Raw genomic sequence first — 18,861 nt, 5'->3', positions numbered from 1 at the left:
ACCATTACATGATCATAAAAATCCATTTTCATCGCAACATCAACCACTTTGTAACCATTCCAAGTTATAACATAATGAAATCAACTATGTTCTTTTAATGCATTTTATACATATAAAGAACCAATTGAGACCAAATTTTAGGCAATGATTTTTTTTTTCTCTCCATGTTTCAGAATATGGTTACAATTTAAAAGCAAAATGTACTACATAACCATTTTTTATTCCAACAACATTTAATTCATAGAGAAATAACACAACAAAGTTACATTACATCATTACAATTCATTTAAGCAAAAACATACACATTTCTTATTACAACAATCCGTTCACTAACAACAAAAGCAAAGTGTTTTTTAGATAAAAATCGAAAAAAAAAAGATAAAAAAAAAAATCCACAAATGATATAACAACTTGTATTTCATGGCAAACTTAAGATCTTCAATCTTGTTCTTTGCAATGAGCAATTATGGGATAATGGTCATAACCCTACAACACATAGAAGGATCGACCTACCCAATGAACCCATACCTCCAGCAACTCCAAAATCATCTCCCTAAGTTAATATCATTCCATAAAGTTACGATGAATGTATGGCTTCCATAGTGACAAATCACCATTGTGTGATTAAATGAGATTTTTTTTCTTGTTTTGATTTATAGAGGGGAGAAGGAAGAGATAAGATGGATGAAGAATATGATCTAATTTTAAATCATATACGTTATAATGAGAGAGAAGGGGGAAACCAAAATGCCCTAATGTGAGGGGCACATTTTGATTATAATAGTTTTATGGATCAAAACTGCAACTTTTGCCTCCCATAAGGACCATTAGTGCTAAATTTTCAAAATAAAAACTAAAAGTAGAGATAAATGACAATCATAGGAACCAAAACTGTAATATACTCGTTCTTAAACTAAAAATTATAAGAATAAAAAATATAAATCAATGCTAATTAAAAACTAAGGTGACTATAATCGTAATTATTGCATTTCATGCGAAGAGGGATATGTAATGCTCCATTTGTTCGAAAGGTAGAAGTAATAAAAGTTTAATAAAATTTCAGAATCGTGTGCCTCAAACTTGCTTTTCCGAAATCCGGGTCTATAGCTTCAATCAATTATTAAATATGGTTCTGATCTAAATGGGAATTTGATTTTAACATCAACGATCTGAATCCTCTTATTTCTGGAAACCGATTCTCCAACTACTATAGAGTAGCTCTATCCCAAAACCCTCAAATTACAGTTGAAGAAATCCCCTATGAACAATCAGTGTTTAGCATAAATCGCAACCCAAAAATCTAAAATCTTAATTCGCGAACTGGGTATAGACAGATCGGCCGAAATTTGCAGCCGAAAACTTGTGATCTTTTAATGCGGCAAGGAAGAAGGTTAGCATAATATGTTTTGGAGGGAACGCGAAAGGGAGATCAACAAAGAGCAAAATGGAGGCCCTCCTTGTGGGCAGGTTCGAGTTCTTGTTGTTGGGGATTCAGGTAACTGCTTACTTCAATTTATTGTTATTGTTCTTCTGTTGAATCATCAGATTTGATGTAGTTCATATGCTGTTTCTATTTGAACATGATTTGAATAAGATTTTATCGGTTGCGTATGGAGATTAAAGTTGTCTGTCACTTGACAATTAGATTTTCATCCTCTAATCATATTTGTTTGCCGGAACATACATTTTTTTGGGTGCTAACTTCCGATCTGTTATGCTTTACTCAAATAGACCATATTTTTAGGTTAAATCCAACATTTATTTCAAGTAATCCAGTCAGCCTTTTGCAATCATAGATGCCATACTACTTACTAGTTATCATTTAGAGGATTTTAGGGTTGCAGTAGGATGCTATGTGATAAAATCATCCATAAGAAGCTCCATGGTGACTCTAGTAGCTTTTAGCAAGGTCTTGTTGGTTCTTGTCTTCTTGAACTGAATTGTGTTGCATATTATGAGCATGATACATACCATCTGTTGTAGTTTATGCTTTGCTAGTATTTCTTAAACTTAATGATGCTTGAGAATGGGAAAATGTTTGTGATTTTGAGTGCTGCTCTTATTTCCAGATGACCAGATGTTGCTTTTGATTCATAGTTTTGATAGTTTATATCTTTTATTTCCTTTTTAGAAGCCAATCATAGATTAATCAGCTCTTGAATCCAAGATGCTAGGAGGATTTCTGAGTGAGAGATGACCTTTTGTGTTGCTATAATATAGTGAGGCTTCTTTTTTCTCCCATTAAGTGCTGTCTGAACTCTGGATGAATTCGCTCTTTAAAAATTGCAAGGATATATAAATGAGGGAAAAGTTTTAAAAAGTTACGACTTAATGAGGGAACCTTCATTTTCTGACTTTCTCTATTATGATTTATGTTGTTCTTTCTATATGTTGAATTAAACCTCTTGCAAAATTGATCTTAAATTGGGCTCTTAGGTTAGGAACTTCCCCCATTGCTTCATTAGCAACTAATTGTTGAATAATAATAGACTTCTTTTCTAAACTTGTCTTCATCAATCAGCTTTTTAAATGAACACCTTATGCTTTCTAACTTGATGTCCTTTATGCCTTTTTTTTTTTTTTTTTTTTTTTTTAAATCTATTATATAGGTGTGGGAAAAACTTCTCTTGTTCATCTGATAGTGAAAGGTACAACAACAAAACATCCTCCTCAAACAGTTGGGTGTACAGTAGAGGTGAAGGTATATATAGATTATAGATATATCTTAACCAAATACAATTATATATTGTATAAAGTAACTTTTATATATTTATGCAGCATTTTACATATGGAACTCCTAGTAGCTCTTCAGATAGTGAGAAAGGTGACAAAGATAGGGATTTCTTCATTGAACTCTGGGATGTCTCTGGACATGATCGTTATACAGATTGTCGTTCCATCTTTTATTCCCAAATAAACGGTATTTATATAAATATAAATATAAATATTATTTCTTTAAACTTGAATCTTTCTTGAAGATTAAAGAACATGTGTTGTGTGTGTAGGTGTTATTTTTGTGCATGATCTTTCTCAAAGAAGGACAAAAACAAGTTTGAAAAAATGGGCAGCAGAAATTGCAGCAACGGGGACATTTTCTGCCCCGTTGGCGAATGGGGGTCCAGGTGGCCTTCCTGTACCCTACCTTGTCATTGGTAACAAAGCTGACTTGGCAGCCAAAGAAGGGACAAGGGGTAGCAGTGGAAATCTTGTTGACATGGCACGCCAATGGGTTGAAAAACAGGGTTTGCTTCCATCAAATGAGGAGCTCCCTCTCATTGACACCTTTCCTGGATCTGGAGGGCTTATGGCTGTAAGATTTTGCATCAATTTCAATATGCATTTCTTGATGTTGTTGTTTTTTTTTTATATCAATTTTTATTGTTTTAAAAAATGTTCAGGCTGCAAAAGAAGCAAGATATGATAAGGAGGCTGTGATGAAGTTTTTCCGTATGGTATGCACATATAAGATCTTTTTTCTAATCAATGAGACTAAATGACCATTTTACCCTTACATTCCAAAAAAACAAATTTCACAATATTCATAAGTTTTAGTCGATGATGTGTAACTTTTCAGTTGGTAAGAAGAAGATATTTTTCAGATGAGTTACCAATGGCAAGTCCATGGTCAACCTCAGTACAAAGACCATTACAGAATTTGAGTGATGAAGATCAGATATACACAAGTACAAGGTATAATATAAAGCTTATATTATATGAGAGAATAAATTAGTTTTAAAAAAAAAAAATCATATTATACTTTTGCAGGACAAGTGGAGACTCGTACAAGTACAATGTGCTACCACCACTGCCAGCTCAGCGCAATCTGACCCCACCTCCCACACTGTATCCTCAGCAACCGGTGTTGACGCCTGACAATTATAATATACCAAGATTTGCATTGAGTGGAGCTCAAGAATTAAACAGTATTAGATCCAAAAGGAATGATATCAATGTATGATTTTGATTTTGCCACTACTATAAAAAAAAATGGGCATATGTTTCTTTTTTCTTCTTACTGTGTTGATGCTTCTTGATTGTAAAAACTAGTCTATTCATTCTTTTGACTCAGTGAGATATATTGTTGTTGCCTCTTTGGTTTGATTTGTTCAATGTGAAGATTGTTGGTGGAAATGGGTTAAATGCATGAGACTGCATGTATAATAGAGGGATTAGTTAGTTGTACAAATATATTATTTTTGATGAAAAAGGCAGATGTAAATTATTTTTGGGCATTTAAAATGTTATAAGAATCTTAAGTCACACAGATATGCCAAGGTATTAGTTTTGATGAAATTTGGATATCTTAATTTCCACTATGATATATATGAATACTAAATATCATCTATAGAAGATGTGGATTCAAAATGAAAAATCACTCTTTCTACTAGCAATGTCGATAAGATGATAAGATGAGTTGTGACAATTAATCATGTTGAATTAGGTTTAACTAAACGATTTGAAAATCTCAACTCACTTAACCTGTTTATAAATTTAGTTGATATTTTGCAACTCAACACGACCTGTCATATAAATGAGATATTGATTGGCGTCAGGTTGACACGTTTTATGGTTTCCACATTCCAACCTATTAAATAAAAGGATGGAGCTATTTAATCCCCAAAATATAAATAAAATAAGAAACAAAATTTCGCCTAATTAAATAAGTTACAAACCCATATAATTATTTAAATACAAATAAATATGTTTAAATAATATTGGAAATGTACTCAACTTTCACTTTAATATCCTGACAGTTCATGAAAGAGAATCAGATTAGTCAATTAGGTTAAACAAATTACAAGTGAGCAAGTATGGGATCAAGTTTAAAATTAGGGTTTAATTTTTAGTATTATATATAAGATACTATAACAGTGATATGAAATTAAATATAAAATAAAAATAATTATTATATCTAAACAGAATGACATGATAAAATTATACGAAAATTTCAATTATAACCAGGATGATTCCAAACATATTTTGGAGAGAAAAAATAAGCCCCCTCAAAGAGTAAAATTTCACAAAAATACAATAATTGATGAAAAATACTTCTAGCATTTTTAGATGCAAAGTCACTAATAACAATATAACAAATAACTAGCAAATAGTAACGAAATAAAAACATCTTATGGCTAGTTTTGTTTAAGTTGTTAATTTCTTCATTTTTTTCTTGAAATTTTAAAAAACACTATAAAAACTAATAAGCAAAATATTAAAACCCAAATAAAATTATATGCAAATGGGAAAAAACATACCAATTTTTCATTCACACAACCACCTAAAAGAGAAATTGCAAACAAATCGCGAGTGACATGTCACTTTATCACTTAATCAAAAACTATGAAATAATACAAACTAGGTGTAAACCCATGTATTACATGGGTTCATTTAAAAGAAAAATTAAATATGAAATTTTAAACATTTAAGAAGTTTGAATTTATAAGAAAAATTAGAAAAATATTGAATTATTAAAATTAAAGTGTTTTTTTTCTTTTTTTAATTTAAACAAATAATTTAGATAAATAAACAAAGGAATTTAATAAATTTTTAATTTAGAAATTATAAAATTAGAAGGAAAGTCATTTAGTGAAATTGATATTCATTTATTATTACATTTAAATATTATGTGAAATTTGATAAAATAAAAAAACCACAAAATGTCATGTGGAAAAATTTTAATTGAAAATAACCACAAAATGACATGTGACCAAATCAGTGAGAGTGTGACATGTGGCAAAAAGATTTTCATTTATTAAAGTAGATAAATCAATAGACATTGTACTATAGTAAAATTACAGTTGTATGTATGACACTGTTGGAATATTTGTTCCTAAATCATAGTACTACATTTTCACTTATGTGACAAGTCATTAAACAATTTTGTAATAAAAATAAAGCTAATTCTAGATAAAGCTTACAAGAAAACCACATTATAATAAAAAAAAATAATTCACAATGTCTATTCACATTAAAGATAAAAATCAATTCACATGTTCGCAATTCCAAAAAGAAAAAAAAAGAAAAAAAGAAAAAAAAGAGATAGGTTCTAATTTCAAAACATTAAAATTCAATAACCCAAATTGAGTCAAATTACAAAATTTTAATTTCTAAATAAGGGGAATATTGTCAATATATTGAGGATTGAAGACGCTCAGATAGATTACATAATCAAAATGAAAAAACAAAATGCTGATGTAAAACAAAGTCAAACATTCTTTTATGCATATCATGATCTTCGTGAAGCGGCAAAATTCATGTCATCGATTTCCTACAAAGATACAAAATTTGGAGGTCTGTTACCAGGTTTTTCAGACACATCTGCAACTTTCCATGAACCTTGTATTTCTTAGGATAGTAATAAAGTTTTTCCCAAATAATTGAATGAGGCACTTTGCATAAAGAAAGACAAGTCTTTGTACAAATATAATATCTGAATCCACAATGTTTTGGGACCTATGAATTTTTTTTGTTAAACGAAGAACATTAACTAGATACCTCGACCAATACTATCGATACGTAACATAGACTAAAAAAATTCGGCCCTTGTAAAGGATGGGCCACGAACCTAGTTTTAACCCAATCTCTTTAATTAAAGATACTATCTCATTTAATAAAATAAGTTAAAAATGTCACTTCAATCCATTTATTTTGGGTTAGGTTCAAATTGAATTAACATATCGGGTCGTTTTTTTTGTCAGCTTCGATATTTTAGAAGGGGCTAACATGTTTAGTATTCCCTTTAATAGTTTAATATTTTGAGCTTTTTTTAACCTACTAATCTAATATATTCCTAAATAACAATTAATTTCACCTATGAACCTCTCAAAAAAGAAGAACAACATCTGGATTAGAAGCTTTAATTTTAATATTTATAACAACATCGAGTATTTAAAATCTTTAATATAAAAATATAAAGCAGAAACTATTCGTAAAAGCATAGCAGACAAACCCAATTTTGATTGTTAAACAGCCGGCGGTATTCAGAACAGCGGCTACATTCAGAGTCTCACCACCGCATTCCTGTTATATATGTAATCATCTTCCTACAAATTTATTCGATTGCTCACTGTTTGAATCGTTGATGCTTTTGTCTGTGAATTAAAGGTTTTTGTTTGTTTGACCAGAGAATCAAAGAGTGAAAAAATGGGAATTCCTACGGATATGAGAGATGCCTGGGTAAGCCACAGGAAGAAATCGTCAAGTTTTATGATTCCATCTCCAGAAGAAGATCTCAAGTTTCTGAGATCCAAAATGTGTACTCAAGGTGAATCGAATTTTCATTCCTTTCTATTTGTGTTAGATTTGAAATTCATGTCGTTTGTTTATCTTGGGGGTAGGTTAGAGAAGGGATGCGATCCTTTAAACGTGTTTAGAACGTGTTCCTTCTCATCAACTGGATTTATATGCCCGCTTGCCCCATGATTCATTCGTTAGGGTTCATTCGTTAGGGGACAAGGGGTTAATTTGGTGGTTGAAGAATGAAATTGAAAGTCATTCCATTTTCCTGAAATGATCATCGTTTAATTGTTAGATGATGTGAATAATTCTCTCTTCAAAATGCTTACATTTAGCTCATCCCTTCCACTTTGTGTAGCACTTTCATCATCTATGTTTCTTGGAACATTCCAAACAGCCAATTTCTGCCATGTTTAAAAGGCATGAAGCACAAACATCCTATATATCTCACGCTTCTCCTAAAGTATGATTTTAACCATTAATTACATGATTTGCAGAAGGGGTTCGTGAAGGAATGAAGTCAGCTTCAATTGCATGTGTTGCCAGTGCAATCCCTACGGTTGGTAGCTTCATATTTTTATGCTTTCACTTAAACCTTTGCATTTTAAAATCCTTTCTATCAGATAAATTGCAACAAGGGAACACCAGATTTAGCTTTGAATTTGATGAAGTTATGTTATTATATTTATAGCCACTGAAATACTTGTAATTTTCAGTTAATTGCTGTGCGTACAATCCCCTGGGCAAAAGCAAACCTAAATTATACTGCTCAAGCACTCATTATATCTGCTGGTATGCTCCAAAATTTAAATAACTGATTTTATATAGATATAGTATGATTTTATAAAGATTCTTGTAGATGTGATTTGATTTTGATTTGATTGTTGAAACAGCATCCATTGCTGCATACTTTATCACTGCTGACAAAACTATACTGGAGTGTGCAAGGAAAAACACACGCACCCTTTATGATAAATCCGCTTAACAGTTTACAATTAATCAATTATGATTATGATATCTGGCTTCTCAGTGTTGTTTGTATCGAGTTTAAGCTTCACATGTGGGCCCCGAAGTTTATGCTTTCAGGTCTCCATTTTCTCTACCAGTGAGATAGATGCATAATTATAAAAAAAAAAAAAAAAAAGGAAAAATAATTGTTTTTATGCGTTGATCTTTAGTGGCTGTATATGGATATAATTTGCTTAATAATTCCTGTCTTGCATTGTTGACTGGACCTTTTTCCTTTTCGCTTCATTTGGCCTATAAAAGCTGTAACGATTTTCATTTCAAAACGTTGTATATTAGTCGCTGCTGTTTTTTTGGTCAAAATTTTAAGCTAAAGTTGGTTTGAAGTATAGTGAGGCTTGTCAACTGTCATATCATATTTCCTTTAGTTTATGCAAATGTGCAAACTCGTAAAGTAGCAGAACTGAACTCAACTTATCTTGAGTTAATCGTGATTATACTAAACGGCTTTATGTCACTAAAATTCCCAACATATAATATAATCACTCTCTAATAATCAAGCTCTAATCCATCCATATAAATACCCATTCTCTCCATCCAACCAATCTATCTAATATAATACATTCATCTAACGCACAAAATTGATCCATTCATATCCAATTCAATCCAATCCATCCATACACCCATCTAATCTTATGTATATGGTCCACCCATCCGACCCATACGATTATATGATCAATCAATCAAACACATCCAAGATATTTTGGTCTATCTACCTAATCCATTCACTAATCTATCCATGTTACCATGTAATTCTTTTATTTGATCTACCCATCTATTTCGTGTAACCAAACTATTGAATACATCCTTCTTATCAATCCAATGAATCGGTCAACAAATTTGTATTGTTTGAAATAACAAAAATTGAAAAATGAAAACTGATAGAAACTCCACGTCCAAATACGTTTTCTACTTTTCTAAAATGGAAAATGGAAACCCAATCAATTTTAACCAAATGCGTTTTATAAAATTTTTACGGAAAGCAAAAACTTCACTCATTTTTCTAAAGAGTTAAAAAAAAATGATAACAACTTTCCATAGCCAAACACACCCTTAGGATATGAATTCCTTTGGAAATGAATGGTTTAGTTCACTTATGGTTGACTTGACCAATGGTATGATGTGTGAACTCTTTGTTACACTTGGATTATCAAACACACCCTCTAATAAATAAAGCATGTTTTAACATATGCATGTAGGGGAAACATGGACATCAAGCCATCAACATACAAGAATGCAAAATCCAAAAAAATTGTTATTGAAACTATTACAAGCAATTAGAGAACTCCATTGCTATACAATGAGATAATTTGAATCTTGTGTCAACCTATAACAACAAGGTCTCATGGACCAATGACAACTTTCCTTCTTTGTTTCTTTTCTCTCATTATCACTAGCCTTTCTCTATCCTTTTACTAGTATCTACCCATCTATGTACAATAATTCCAACAGGGAAGAAAAACAAAAAACAAAAAACAAAAAGTATACCAAGTTTTCGAGTCTTTGAGCTCAAAATGTAATGTGTGATTTAAACTTTAAAATGCATACCTATAGATAGCATCGGCAACTCCATCTTCATCATTACTAACACCAATCACATTAGCTGCAGCTTTTGTCTTCTCACATCCATTACTCAAACAAACCCCTAAAGAAGCCAATTGCATCATCTCAACATCGTTTTCTCCATCACCAATAGCCATTATCTGATCATCAACAAAGACTCTAACTAAAATCATTTATATTGATTAAAATAAATGACGATACAATGAATATGATCAATGATAGTACTTTCATGACACACACACACACACACACACACACCTACCTCATTTGCAGTAACTCCAAGATGATCTAGCAGGATTTTTACTCCATTACCCTTTGAAGTGCCAGGTGGCACAATTTCAAGCATGTCTGCTTGTGCTTGAACAACACATGCACGACCCTTTGTTGCTTCTGACCAATATGGCCTCAGTGTTCCAGAAACCCCTTCAGCAGTGTCTAGAAATAACACCTTTTGTACATCTCCACTACTTAACAGCTCCTCCACTGAAGGCTTAACTTCTGCCTGTTAAAAAGAAAAAGGTATCAGTCATGTAGTCCATGTTATCTGCTTAAATGAAAGAAAGAAAATAATGACGAAAGTACCCTTGGTTCATGATATATGGTGTGGAGGGAGTCCACAAGAGGATGACTGAATAAGGTCAGCAAACGATTCTCACTAAATGCAACAAGTGGAACCTTGTGTTCTACAGAATAATGAAATGCTTCTTTGCAAACATTTGGATCCAAATTTGTTTTTTGAATTTCCTTGCCTTCTTTTCCATAAACAAGCAAACCCTGATAGTAGAGTAAGAAGAAAACATTTCTTATAATTAAATGATAAGTTGACTCAAAATTAATGAACTATATTATTATTATTATTATTACTATATCAAAGTGACACTTGAAAATTAATGTGAGTAGCTAGGCAACCTGTATGAAAACACCTGGTGAGGACTCTGAGACAATTCCATCTTTTCCTGCTAAATCCACCATATTTAAAAGAGTTATAGCAGCTGGACGAGTCTGTTTGCAAAGATTACATGCAAAATAATGAGAAAATTGAAACAAATACTTCAAGAAGTCACAATAAAATCCAAAATTTTCTTACTTTTCCAGTGGCTAACACCACTTTTACACCCATTGATGAAGCCTCTCTTAAAGCCTCAGCATTTGTTGCAGAAACTAGACTTTTGCTATTCAGAAGTGTACCTTGTATATATCCATAACAATACATGACAACCAATGAAATTATATGCAAAGAAGATGAAAGAAAGAAACATTTGAAATCAATCTCACCATCCATATCACAGAAGATATAGCTGAATTTTGGCTTGTAGTTTTTAAGACTTCCTGCTTCCTTCCTTCCTTCCTTTTGACAATTCAAATGTTAAGCCATTACTCTACCAAAATTTACTTTATGTGTGTTGTACATTATATGATAATCAGTAACTTTGATATCTTGATAGATCATAATATTGGAAACTTTATGCAAGTTATATCTCAACCCTATGAATGCTTAACCTTAGAAAAAAAAAACTTAGAAGCAAAGGACACTAAAATCGTGCAAATGTTTGTTCTTAAATACTAATGATACATCAGTGTATATAGATGAATTCTCCCTCCAAAAATGGATGATGTAGGCGCCAAAAGCATACCAACAATAGAGAATTCATAGGCATGCATGCTTAAATTTGAAAAATGTGGATAATTGTTTAATCAAGAAAGAATATCTAAGAATAAAATACCATGTTCTTGGATCAGCTTGTAGATGCCCTCTTCTGTATCGATCCTTTAAATTTCTCTTCTGATCCAAGACGTTCCTCCTCTTCCTCCATTTTTGGATCGGCCTCTTCAGGAGAATATGAGTTATGACTAGAAGAGAACCGTGATTTGAGGAGAACCCATTTACGTACATTACAACCACTTTAATTAATTAACGATGTATTGTAATTGTATTGTCTCCTTAACCTTCGCATCAATTATTCTTCATCTCCGCTAATTCTAATTATCCCTCCTTCCCTCTGTTTTGGTGAATGGTTTTTTTTATAAATCACATCATGCAAAATTGCAAATGCGATGAAGTGTTCTTTAACCTGTCAATTTTCTTCTTATATATTGTAAAAAACATATGTTCGTAAATTTTCTTTTCTTTAAAATGGAGACCATCTTGACAGATTTTAGTATAAAATATCAAAACTCATAATGATTCCGTTTTTTTAATATTATGTGTGTTGTTTTCTATAAATAAAATTGCAAATTTTTAGTTAAGATATCATATAATGATTCAGCTGATTCCTTACTATTCAGTTTTTTCACTTCTTCTAGAAATGTTTTTTTTTTTTGTTAAAAAAATATTTTTGGATCAAATCCATGCGGTTTTTTATGATTCAATTGATATCTCGACTAAAACACAATTGAATCGATTGACATTTGTTACTAAAAGACAGCAAAAACATAATTAGAAACAATTATCAATGATTCCATAACAATAAAATCGTCTAATACAATAGTCATTTGTTTTTCTAAATCATTGGCAAATATATAGTTTTTAGCAACTTCATTGAGATTGGGTAAGATTCTTAAGCATAATTGGTGATGAATTGAAAGAAATATAAAACAAGGAGGTTGTAGGTGATTAATTAAGTCCTCTTTTGTGAATTTTTGAATCAGCCCAATCAAAATTACGATACAAGAGTTATATTCATTATATTTTGAACCACTTCAATCGGAGTTTGCATGTTCAAGTTATGGTCGGTACTAGAGAAAAAAAAGGTTATGACTTTTGTTGTATTTAGTTTTTTTTTCTAATAAAGAAAGAATAGTTTTTTTTTTTTTTTTACAAAATAAGTTTTGTTGGGAAAAAAAATAAACAACAAACCATAAAATGACATGAGGCAGGAATCCAATTGTACCTGTTTAAAGGAATTTTGACGATCATACCCCTATGAAAACGACTGCCTGCATTATTTGCCACAGAAATTTGGTTTCTCATAGGACCCATAGAAAAAGGTTGATTTTTTATACATAAGCACTCGTGTTGATGGATGAAGATGATATCCAATCAATTACTATAAGCCCTCAATTATCATAACAACATAATGAATATAAGCTAACCCTATATAAAATTGAAGATTTTTTTTTTGAAATTATATTACTATGTTTGTTATAATATCTTATGTACTTTAGTTGTATTCATGATCATGAATATATATTGATTTAAAAAAAAAAAAAAGAGCACATTAATATACTTGTGTCAACCTATAACAATGTCTCATGGACCAATGACAGTTTAGCCCTGTTTGTTTCTTTATCATTTTCCTATTTACTAGCCAAAAAAAAAAAAAATAGGAATCCCAAAGTATACAGTTTTTCTTCAAGTCTTATTAAGCTCAAATGTATTTATTTGAGCTCTTAAAATGCATACCTATAAATAGCATCAGCAACTCCATCTTCATCATTACTAACACCAATCACATCAGCAACAGCTTTTGTCTTCTCAGATCCATTACTCAAAGCCACCCCTAAAGAAGCCAACTCAATCATCTCCACATCATTCTCCCCATCACCAATCGCCATCACCTCATCTGCTCCAACACCAAAATGGTCAAGCAGCATGCGGACCCCACTCCCCTTTGAAGTGCCAGCTGGCACTATCTCAAGCATATCTGGCTGTGCTTGAACAACAGATGCACGACCTCCTTTTATCGCTTCTGACCAATATGGCCTCAGTCTTCCAGACACCCCTTCAGCAGTGTCCAAAAACAACACCTTCTGCACATCACCACTGCTTAACAGATCCTCCACTGAACCCATAACTTCTGCCTGGAAAAAGTTTATGTTAAAAAATAATACTAGTAATAATTATGAAAGAATGTAATGACGAAAGTACCCTTGGCTCATGATATATCGTGTGGAGGGCGTCCACAAGAGGATGACTGAACAAGGTCAAGCAACGATTCTCACTGAATGCAATGAGTGGAACATTGTGTTCCACTGAGTAATCAAATGCCTGTAATATTAACATTATATTATTAAGCATCCAAATATAAAAGCATAAACTATAATTACAGAAATATATACCTCTTTGCAAACATGTGGATCCAAATTTCTTCTGTGAATTTCACGTCCTTGTTTGCCATAAACAAGCAAACCCTAACATGATTTTGAAATTAAGAACAAATCATGATTTTATAAATGATAAGTAGATATAAATAAATAAAATACCTGAATGAAAACACCTGGTGAATACTCTGAGGCAATTCCATCTCTACCTGCTAAATCCACCATCTTCAAAAGAGCTATAGCAGCTGGACGAGTCTAATTCCAAATATAACATAAAAAAGGTGAGAAATTCCAAACAAATAATAATAATAATAATAAAATCCTAAATTTTCTTACTTTTCCGGTGGCTATAACAACTTTTACACCTCTTGATGAAGCCTCTCTTAAAGCCTCAGCATTTGTAGCAGAAATTTGACTTTTGCTATTCAGCAGTGTACCTTTATAACAATTTGTTGGAATGTAAGGGTAAAATAGTCATTTAGTCAACATTTGAAGTAAATCTCACCATCCATGTCACAGAAGATATAGCTGAATTTTGGTTTGTAGAATCGAAGACTGCCAGCTTTCTTTCTTCCTTTTGACAATTCAAATGTAAAGCCCGTTACAAATATAAAAAATCAACACATAATGATTTAAGTAAATAAAAAATACGCAAGAGTAAAACTAAAATACCATCAGAAATCTTTGGTAAAAGGGTTTCATCAGATTCAACAGAAGATGCACTTTGTATCAATCCTTTTCCTTTCCATCCAAGACTCTTCAAAAGACGTTCTTCTTCCTCCTCCATTTCTGCTTCAGCTTCTTCATTAAGCTCATGATCAAATCCCAAAAGATGCAACAATCCATGGACCTATAAATTATGAAACAATACATTATAATCAAATTTATGTTCTAATTCTTCTCAAGAAAAAGAACAAACCATAAGAACACGAATCTCATCAAGAAGAGTGTGCCCTCTTTCCTCTGCTTGTCTTGCTGCTGTTTCCACTGAAATGATGATGTCACCCAACATTAGCTGCAACATAGAAAACAAATGTCAAAAACTAAATCACTGATTACTCAAAAGTAAATTTCAAGAGGGGGTAATTCAGACCATTGGAAGCTTGAGTTCAGGGACATGTTGAGACATGGAGAGAACATCAGTAGCATGGTCTTCGTTCCTCCAATCTTTATTAAGCTCACGGATGAACTCATCATTGCATAGAAGTATTGATAACTCGACACTCTCGAATTGGCCAACATTATCAACAGAAGAATCTCTTGTTTTGTGATCTGAATCTTTTAAACCATCAAATGCTAGTTTCATTGCCATTGGAACATTTAGACGAAGCATTTCTGCAATATCCTGCCATTTTTAGAAAAGAAGAGTGTTTAAATCAAGAAACATATCTCCATTCTGCCAAATGTAGAAAGAAGATCAGCTAGCTAAACTTCATAGGCAGTCATCAGTGCAACAGGGAAAAACAGATGTTGCATTGTAGAGGGTGAGAGTGCCTCTCAAGTGATGAAGCCCTAATATATTGCAGTTTATCAGATGAAAAAACCGATTAAGAGTTACAAACTGTATTGAAATTATAGGCATCTAAGACAATCACAACTATAGCACTCCTAAATCTTCAGGTTTCAGGTGATTCCTAGCAGAGAAGCTACAAGTGGTAAGTCTAGTAAGTATGCACAGAGTCATTGGTGAAATTGATTCATACTCAATTGTTGTTAGTTTATGAGTTTGGAACAGTTTAGGTCATTTTGTTCGTCATGTACAAGATTGTACTGTAACATTCAGTTGTTTAGAAGCGCCTGGCAAAACATTATACATATTTGGTCTGCAACTGCATTATACTCATGTTCATCAATAGACTTCTCTCAACTAGGATGTAACTTTTCAATCCATTGAATGAAGAAGTAATTGTACATTAATGAGTAATGAGTAATGACACAAGAGAAACGGAAGAGGGAGTACAAACCAGAATTTCAGAATCATCGGGCAATTGTTCTTCGATACCAATTCTAACATCGAGCTCCAACTCCTTCCTCTTGTCCTTCTTCCTGGCCGACGGGCGACCCCGCACCTTCCTGTACCCTCGCTGCGACGCCAGTACTTTCCCTCCCAACCTTCTCGAAAGAATCCAATCTCCATCTCTGCAACGGTGAGCACCGAATAAACCACCAAACAATGGAGAAGAAGAAGAAGTCGAATACGAAAGATTAGAGCGACAATGAGAGACCAATGAAGGTAACGATGGGAGTTTGGATGGGGCCGTGAGTGAGTGTGTGGAGAGGGTTCGGAAGATGAAACCGGCCGCCGCCATGGAGGAGACGTCTAAAGAAGAATGAAGGTTGCGGAGGAGGATAGGAGGGAGGCGAGACCTCATTCGGGCCGGAGACGGCGACTGAAAGTGATGTCTAGCAGTATATTCCCCCACAATTCGCCGGGAGCGAAGAAAACCGGAAACAAGTTAAAAGATAAAACCGAAAAACTAAACCGGCTAATATCTCAAACCCGGTTTACCCTAGTTCTAAAATGAGTAAATCTAAATCTAAATACACATTATTGTATCTTACTTGATACTTGAAAAACTTTAATATCTGTCTTTATGTTTGATAAAACTAAATTATTTAATGTACAAGGAATCTACCATATAATTCAGAAAGGAAATGGTTCCTTAATTATTTAATGGTATTTAATGGTTTTTGATTTGTTTAAATATCCTTATGTTATATAAACATGTCGATTCCTACCAATTCAAATAGTTTTTGAATGGTTCAATTTAAAAGTTATAGAACAGCAATTAAGTATTGTTGTTCCAAATCAAGAAACAATAATAATCTAAATGACACATTTCTTGAAATTTAGTTAAGTTTGGTATACCAAATTGACCTTTAAGTATTCTTGTTAAAAATGAGGATAGAAGTCAAAGAACAATAAAAAATGTGAGGTATATGTCATCTCAATTTGTTTAGACGTTAAATGAATGTTGTACAAAAAAAAATATCACATAGATATCACCTCGACTTGTTTAGACGTTAAATAGAATACTAGTTGTGAGACTCATGTATTACATGAGTTAATTTTTTTTTTAAGTTAAATATAAATGTCAAAATATTTGAGAATTTTGAATTTATAAGAAAATAAGAAAAATAATGAATTATTATAATGAAAATGTTTTTTATCTTTTAAATTTAAACAAATAATTTAAATAAAGAAAAGAAACTAATGAGCTTTAATTTTAGAAATTTTGAAATTAAAAGGTAAGTTTATTAATGAAATTGATATTCATTTGTTACTACATTTATTGCAATTATTACATTAAAATATTATGTGGAATTTAATAAAATAGAAAAACTCATAAAATGACATGTGGAAAAAAATTAATTCAAAATAACCACAAAATGACATTTGACAAATTGAATGAGTGTGACAAGTGGCAAAAAAAACATTCATTTATTAGAGATGATGATATATCCCGTGTTTAACGCGGGGGAACGCATAAAAAACATACAAACGTCTCTAGATATTGCATAATGATTAAAAAAATTATGACTATTCGTATTATTGAAATATGTAGAAGATACACTGAAATTGATAAATATCTATAATCGTTGAAAGACCTCTTTGTAGACAATATTTTTTGTTTTATTAGTTGAACGACCTTCCGCGTCACATATGAGTACCTTCAAACATTTTTTACTTGTGACACGGGAAACAACTACATATAACTGACCATGAGTCAAAACGGGTCTACGCAAGTATAATCTAACATCTGATAATGACTGTCCTTGACTTTTGTTAATGGTCATAACGAAACAAACAATGATGGGGAATTGCCTCCGCTGAAAACGAAATGTAATCTTTTTATCAGACGGGGTTAACTTCATGCGAGGTATATAAGTAGCTCATTGAAAAATCGGTCAGATATGATTAGGGTTTCAATGACGTCTCTTCCATGCCTTACGATCTGTAATCTAGTACCATTGCATAGTCCTTTGGTTTGGTCGATATTACGAAGTAACATGACCAAAACACCTTTTTTTAGTATAAGTTTATGGTTGGGAATTCCAGAAGCCTTAAAACCATTCAACACATCTGGAGAGTATACCAATTCCTCAAAAGAATCTTATGCCTCAGTTTCACATAAAGAATCTGAACTCAGACACGTTTTCCCTTCATCTTTCATCAAGTCTAACATGTAGTCATTGATAGCATCGACTTCTTCATTTGTAGGGACCAAAAATAGCTTTATCTTGAAAATACGATGGATCATCAAGATGGTTATGAAAGGATGAATAAACGGTGGATACAATTGAATGAATATGGTCACCCGTAGAGGGAACGATAACATTATCTGGAAATTCAACTTCAACTTCACCATCATTAGGGCCACCAATAGTACCTTCACCAATTTTAAGAATCCATTCATCAAATGATTTTGTCTCTTCGAAATCATTGTTTGGACAGCCGATCTGAAACCCCATGTTTACATTCAAACGTAAAAATATACATTCACACCATAATCTTGATGAATGCAATGATGCCTGGACAATATCTGAACGATTTCCTCTTTGTATTACTGGAAGAATATGTTGAAAGTCACCTCTAAATACAATGGTCTTGCCTCCAAACGGTTTATTCTTGTCCGATGAAAGGATAACGTCTCTAAGTGTCCTATCAACTACTTTGAAACAATGACGGTGCTTCATCGGGGCTTCATCCCATATGATAAGTCTAACTTTATTCAACAGTTCAGCTACATCGTTACCTGGTGTACTAGAACAAAACAAATCCTCATTCAAGTTGATTGGTGTATGAAATCTTGAATGCGTTGTCCTACCACCAGAGAGCAAGAGTGCTGCAATTCTGCTTGAAACAACATTGATAACAATTTCACCTTTAGATCTAATAGCAACAGACAGTGTTTTGCAAACAAATGTTTTCTCCGATCCTCCATAACCATATAGGAAAAAGACACCACCTTTTTTGTTGTTAACAACATTCAT

At 32.4% G+C, this 18,861-nt stretch overlaps 5 protein-coding genes across 6 annotated transcripts; 2 read left to right on the top strand and 3 right to left on the bottom strand.

Moving 5' to 3' along the window:
* Positions 1–1,024: 1,024 nt before the first annotated feature.
* Positions 1,025–4,093, top strand: LOC145121017 (Ras-related small GTP-binding family protein). Its single transcript, XM_079056803.1, has 7 exons — positions 1,025–1,495; positions 2,610–2,701; positions 2,779–2,920; positions 3,006–3,310; positions 3,399–3,452; positions 3,575–3,690; positions 3,766–4,093. Exons 1-7 carry the CDS (start codon positions 1,402–1,404, stop codon positions 3,956–3,958), a joined length of 996 nt encoding a protein of 331 aa, XP_078912929.1. The 5' UTR covers positions 1,025–1,401; the 3' UTR covers positions 3,959–4,093.
* A 2,810-nt stretch (positions 4,094–6,903) lies between these two features.
* LOC145118755 (early nodulin-93-like) lies at positions 6,904–8,528 on the top strand. The gene is made up of 5 exons (XM_079054435.1): positions 6,904–7,031; positions 7,125–7,264; positions 7,734–7,795; positions 7,953–8,028; positions 8,130–8,528. The coding sequence occupies exons 2-5, from the start codon at positions 7,144–7,146 to the stop codon at positions 8,219–8,221; spliced, it is 351 nt and encodes a 116-aa protein (XP_078910561.1). The 5' UTR covers positions 6,904–7,031; positions 7,125–7,143; the 3' UTR covers positions 8,222–8,528.
* Positions 8,529–9,497: 969 nt separating this feature from the next.
* LOC145119588 (endoribonuclease YBEY, chloroplastic-like) lies at positions 9,498–12,277 on the bottom strand. 2 transcript variants are annotated; one of them, XM_079055264.1, is made up of 7 exons: positions 11,550–12,277; positions 11,101–11,173; positions 10,913–11,013; positions 10,735–10,827; positions 10,408–10,599; positions 10,088–10,327; positions 9,498–9,965 (listed from the first exon to the last, which is right to left on the bottom strand). In XM_079055264.1, exons 1-7 carry the CDS (start codon positions 11,550–11,552, stop codon positions 9,798–9,800), a joined length of 870 nt encoding a protein of 289 aa, XP_078911390.1. In that variant the 5' UTR covers positions 11,553–12,277; the 3' UTR covers positions 9,498–9,797. The 2 variants fall into 2 exon arrangements, with proteins under 2 accessions (XP_078911390.1, XP_078911391.1); XM_079055265.1 differs by having other exon boundaries at positions 11,101–11,169; positions 11,550–12,276.
* A 742-nt stretch (positions 12,278–13,019) lies between these two features.
* Positions 13,020–16,334, bottom strand: LOC145119587 (endoribonuclease YBEY, chloroplastic-like). The gene is made up of 10 exons (XM_079055263.1): positions 15,831–16,334; positions 14,960–15,211; positions 14,786–14,881; positions 14,539–14,716; positions 14,372–14,440; positions 14,203–14,303; positions 14,029–14,121; positions 13,885–13,956; positions 13,694–13,813; positions 13,020–13,626 (listed from the first exon to the last, which is right to left on the bottom strand). Exons 1-10 carry the CDS (start codon positions 16,236–16,238, stop codon positions 13,216–13,218), a joined length of 1,800 nt encoding a protein of 599 aa, XP_078911389.1. The 5' UTR covers positions 16,239–16,334; the 3' UTR covers positions 13,020–13,215.
* A 1,744-nt stretch (positions 16,335–18,078) lies between these two features.
* On the bottom strand, positions 18,079–18,861 carry LOC145121385 (uncharacterized). Its single transcript, XM_079057137.1, has one exon. It carries the CDS (start codon positions 18,859–18,861, stop codon positions 18,079–18,081), a length of 783 nt encoding a protein of 260 aa, XP_078913263.1.

Source organism: Lactuca virosa, chromosome 6, assembly GCF_052849685.1.
Source record: "Lactuca virosa cultivar CGN04683 chromosome 6, Lactuca_virosa_CGN04683_v6, whole genome shotgun sequence".
In the NCBI taxonomy this organism is placed as follows: Eukaryota; Viridiplantae; Streptophyta; class Magnoliopsida; order Asterales; family Asteraceae; genus Lactuca; species Lactuca virosa.
The sequence above is the reverse complement of the archived record's forward strand: the minus strand, read 5'-3'. Positions and strand labels throughout refer to the sequence as shown.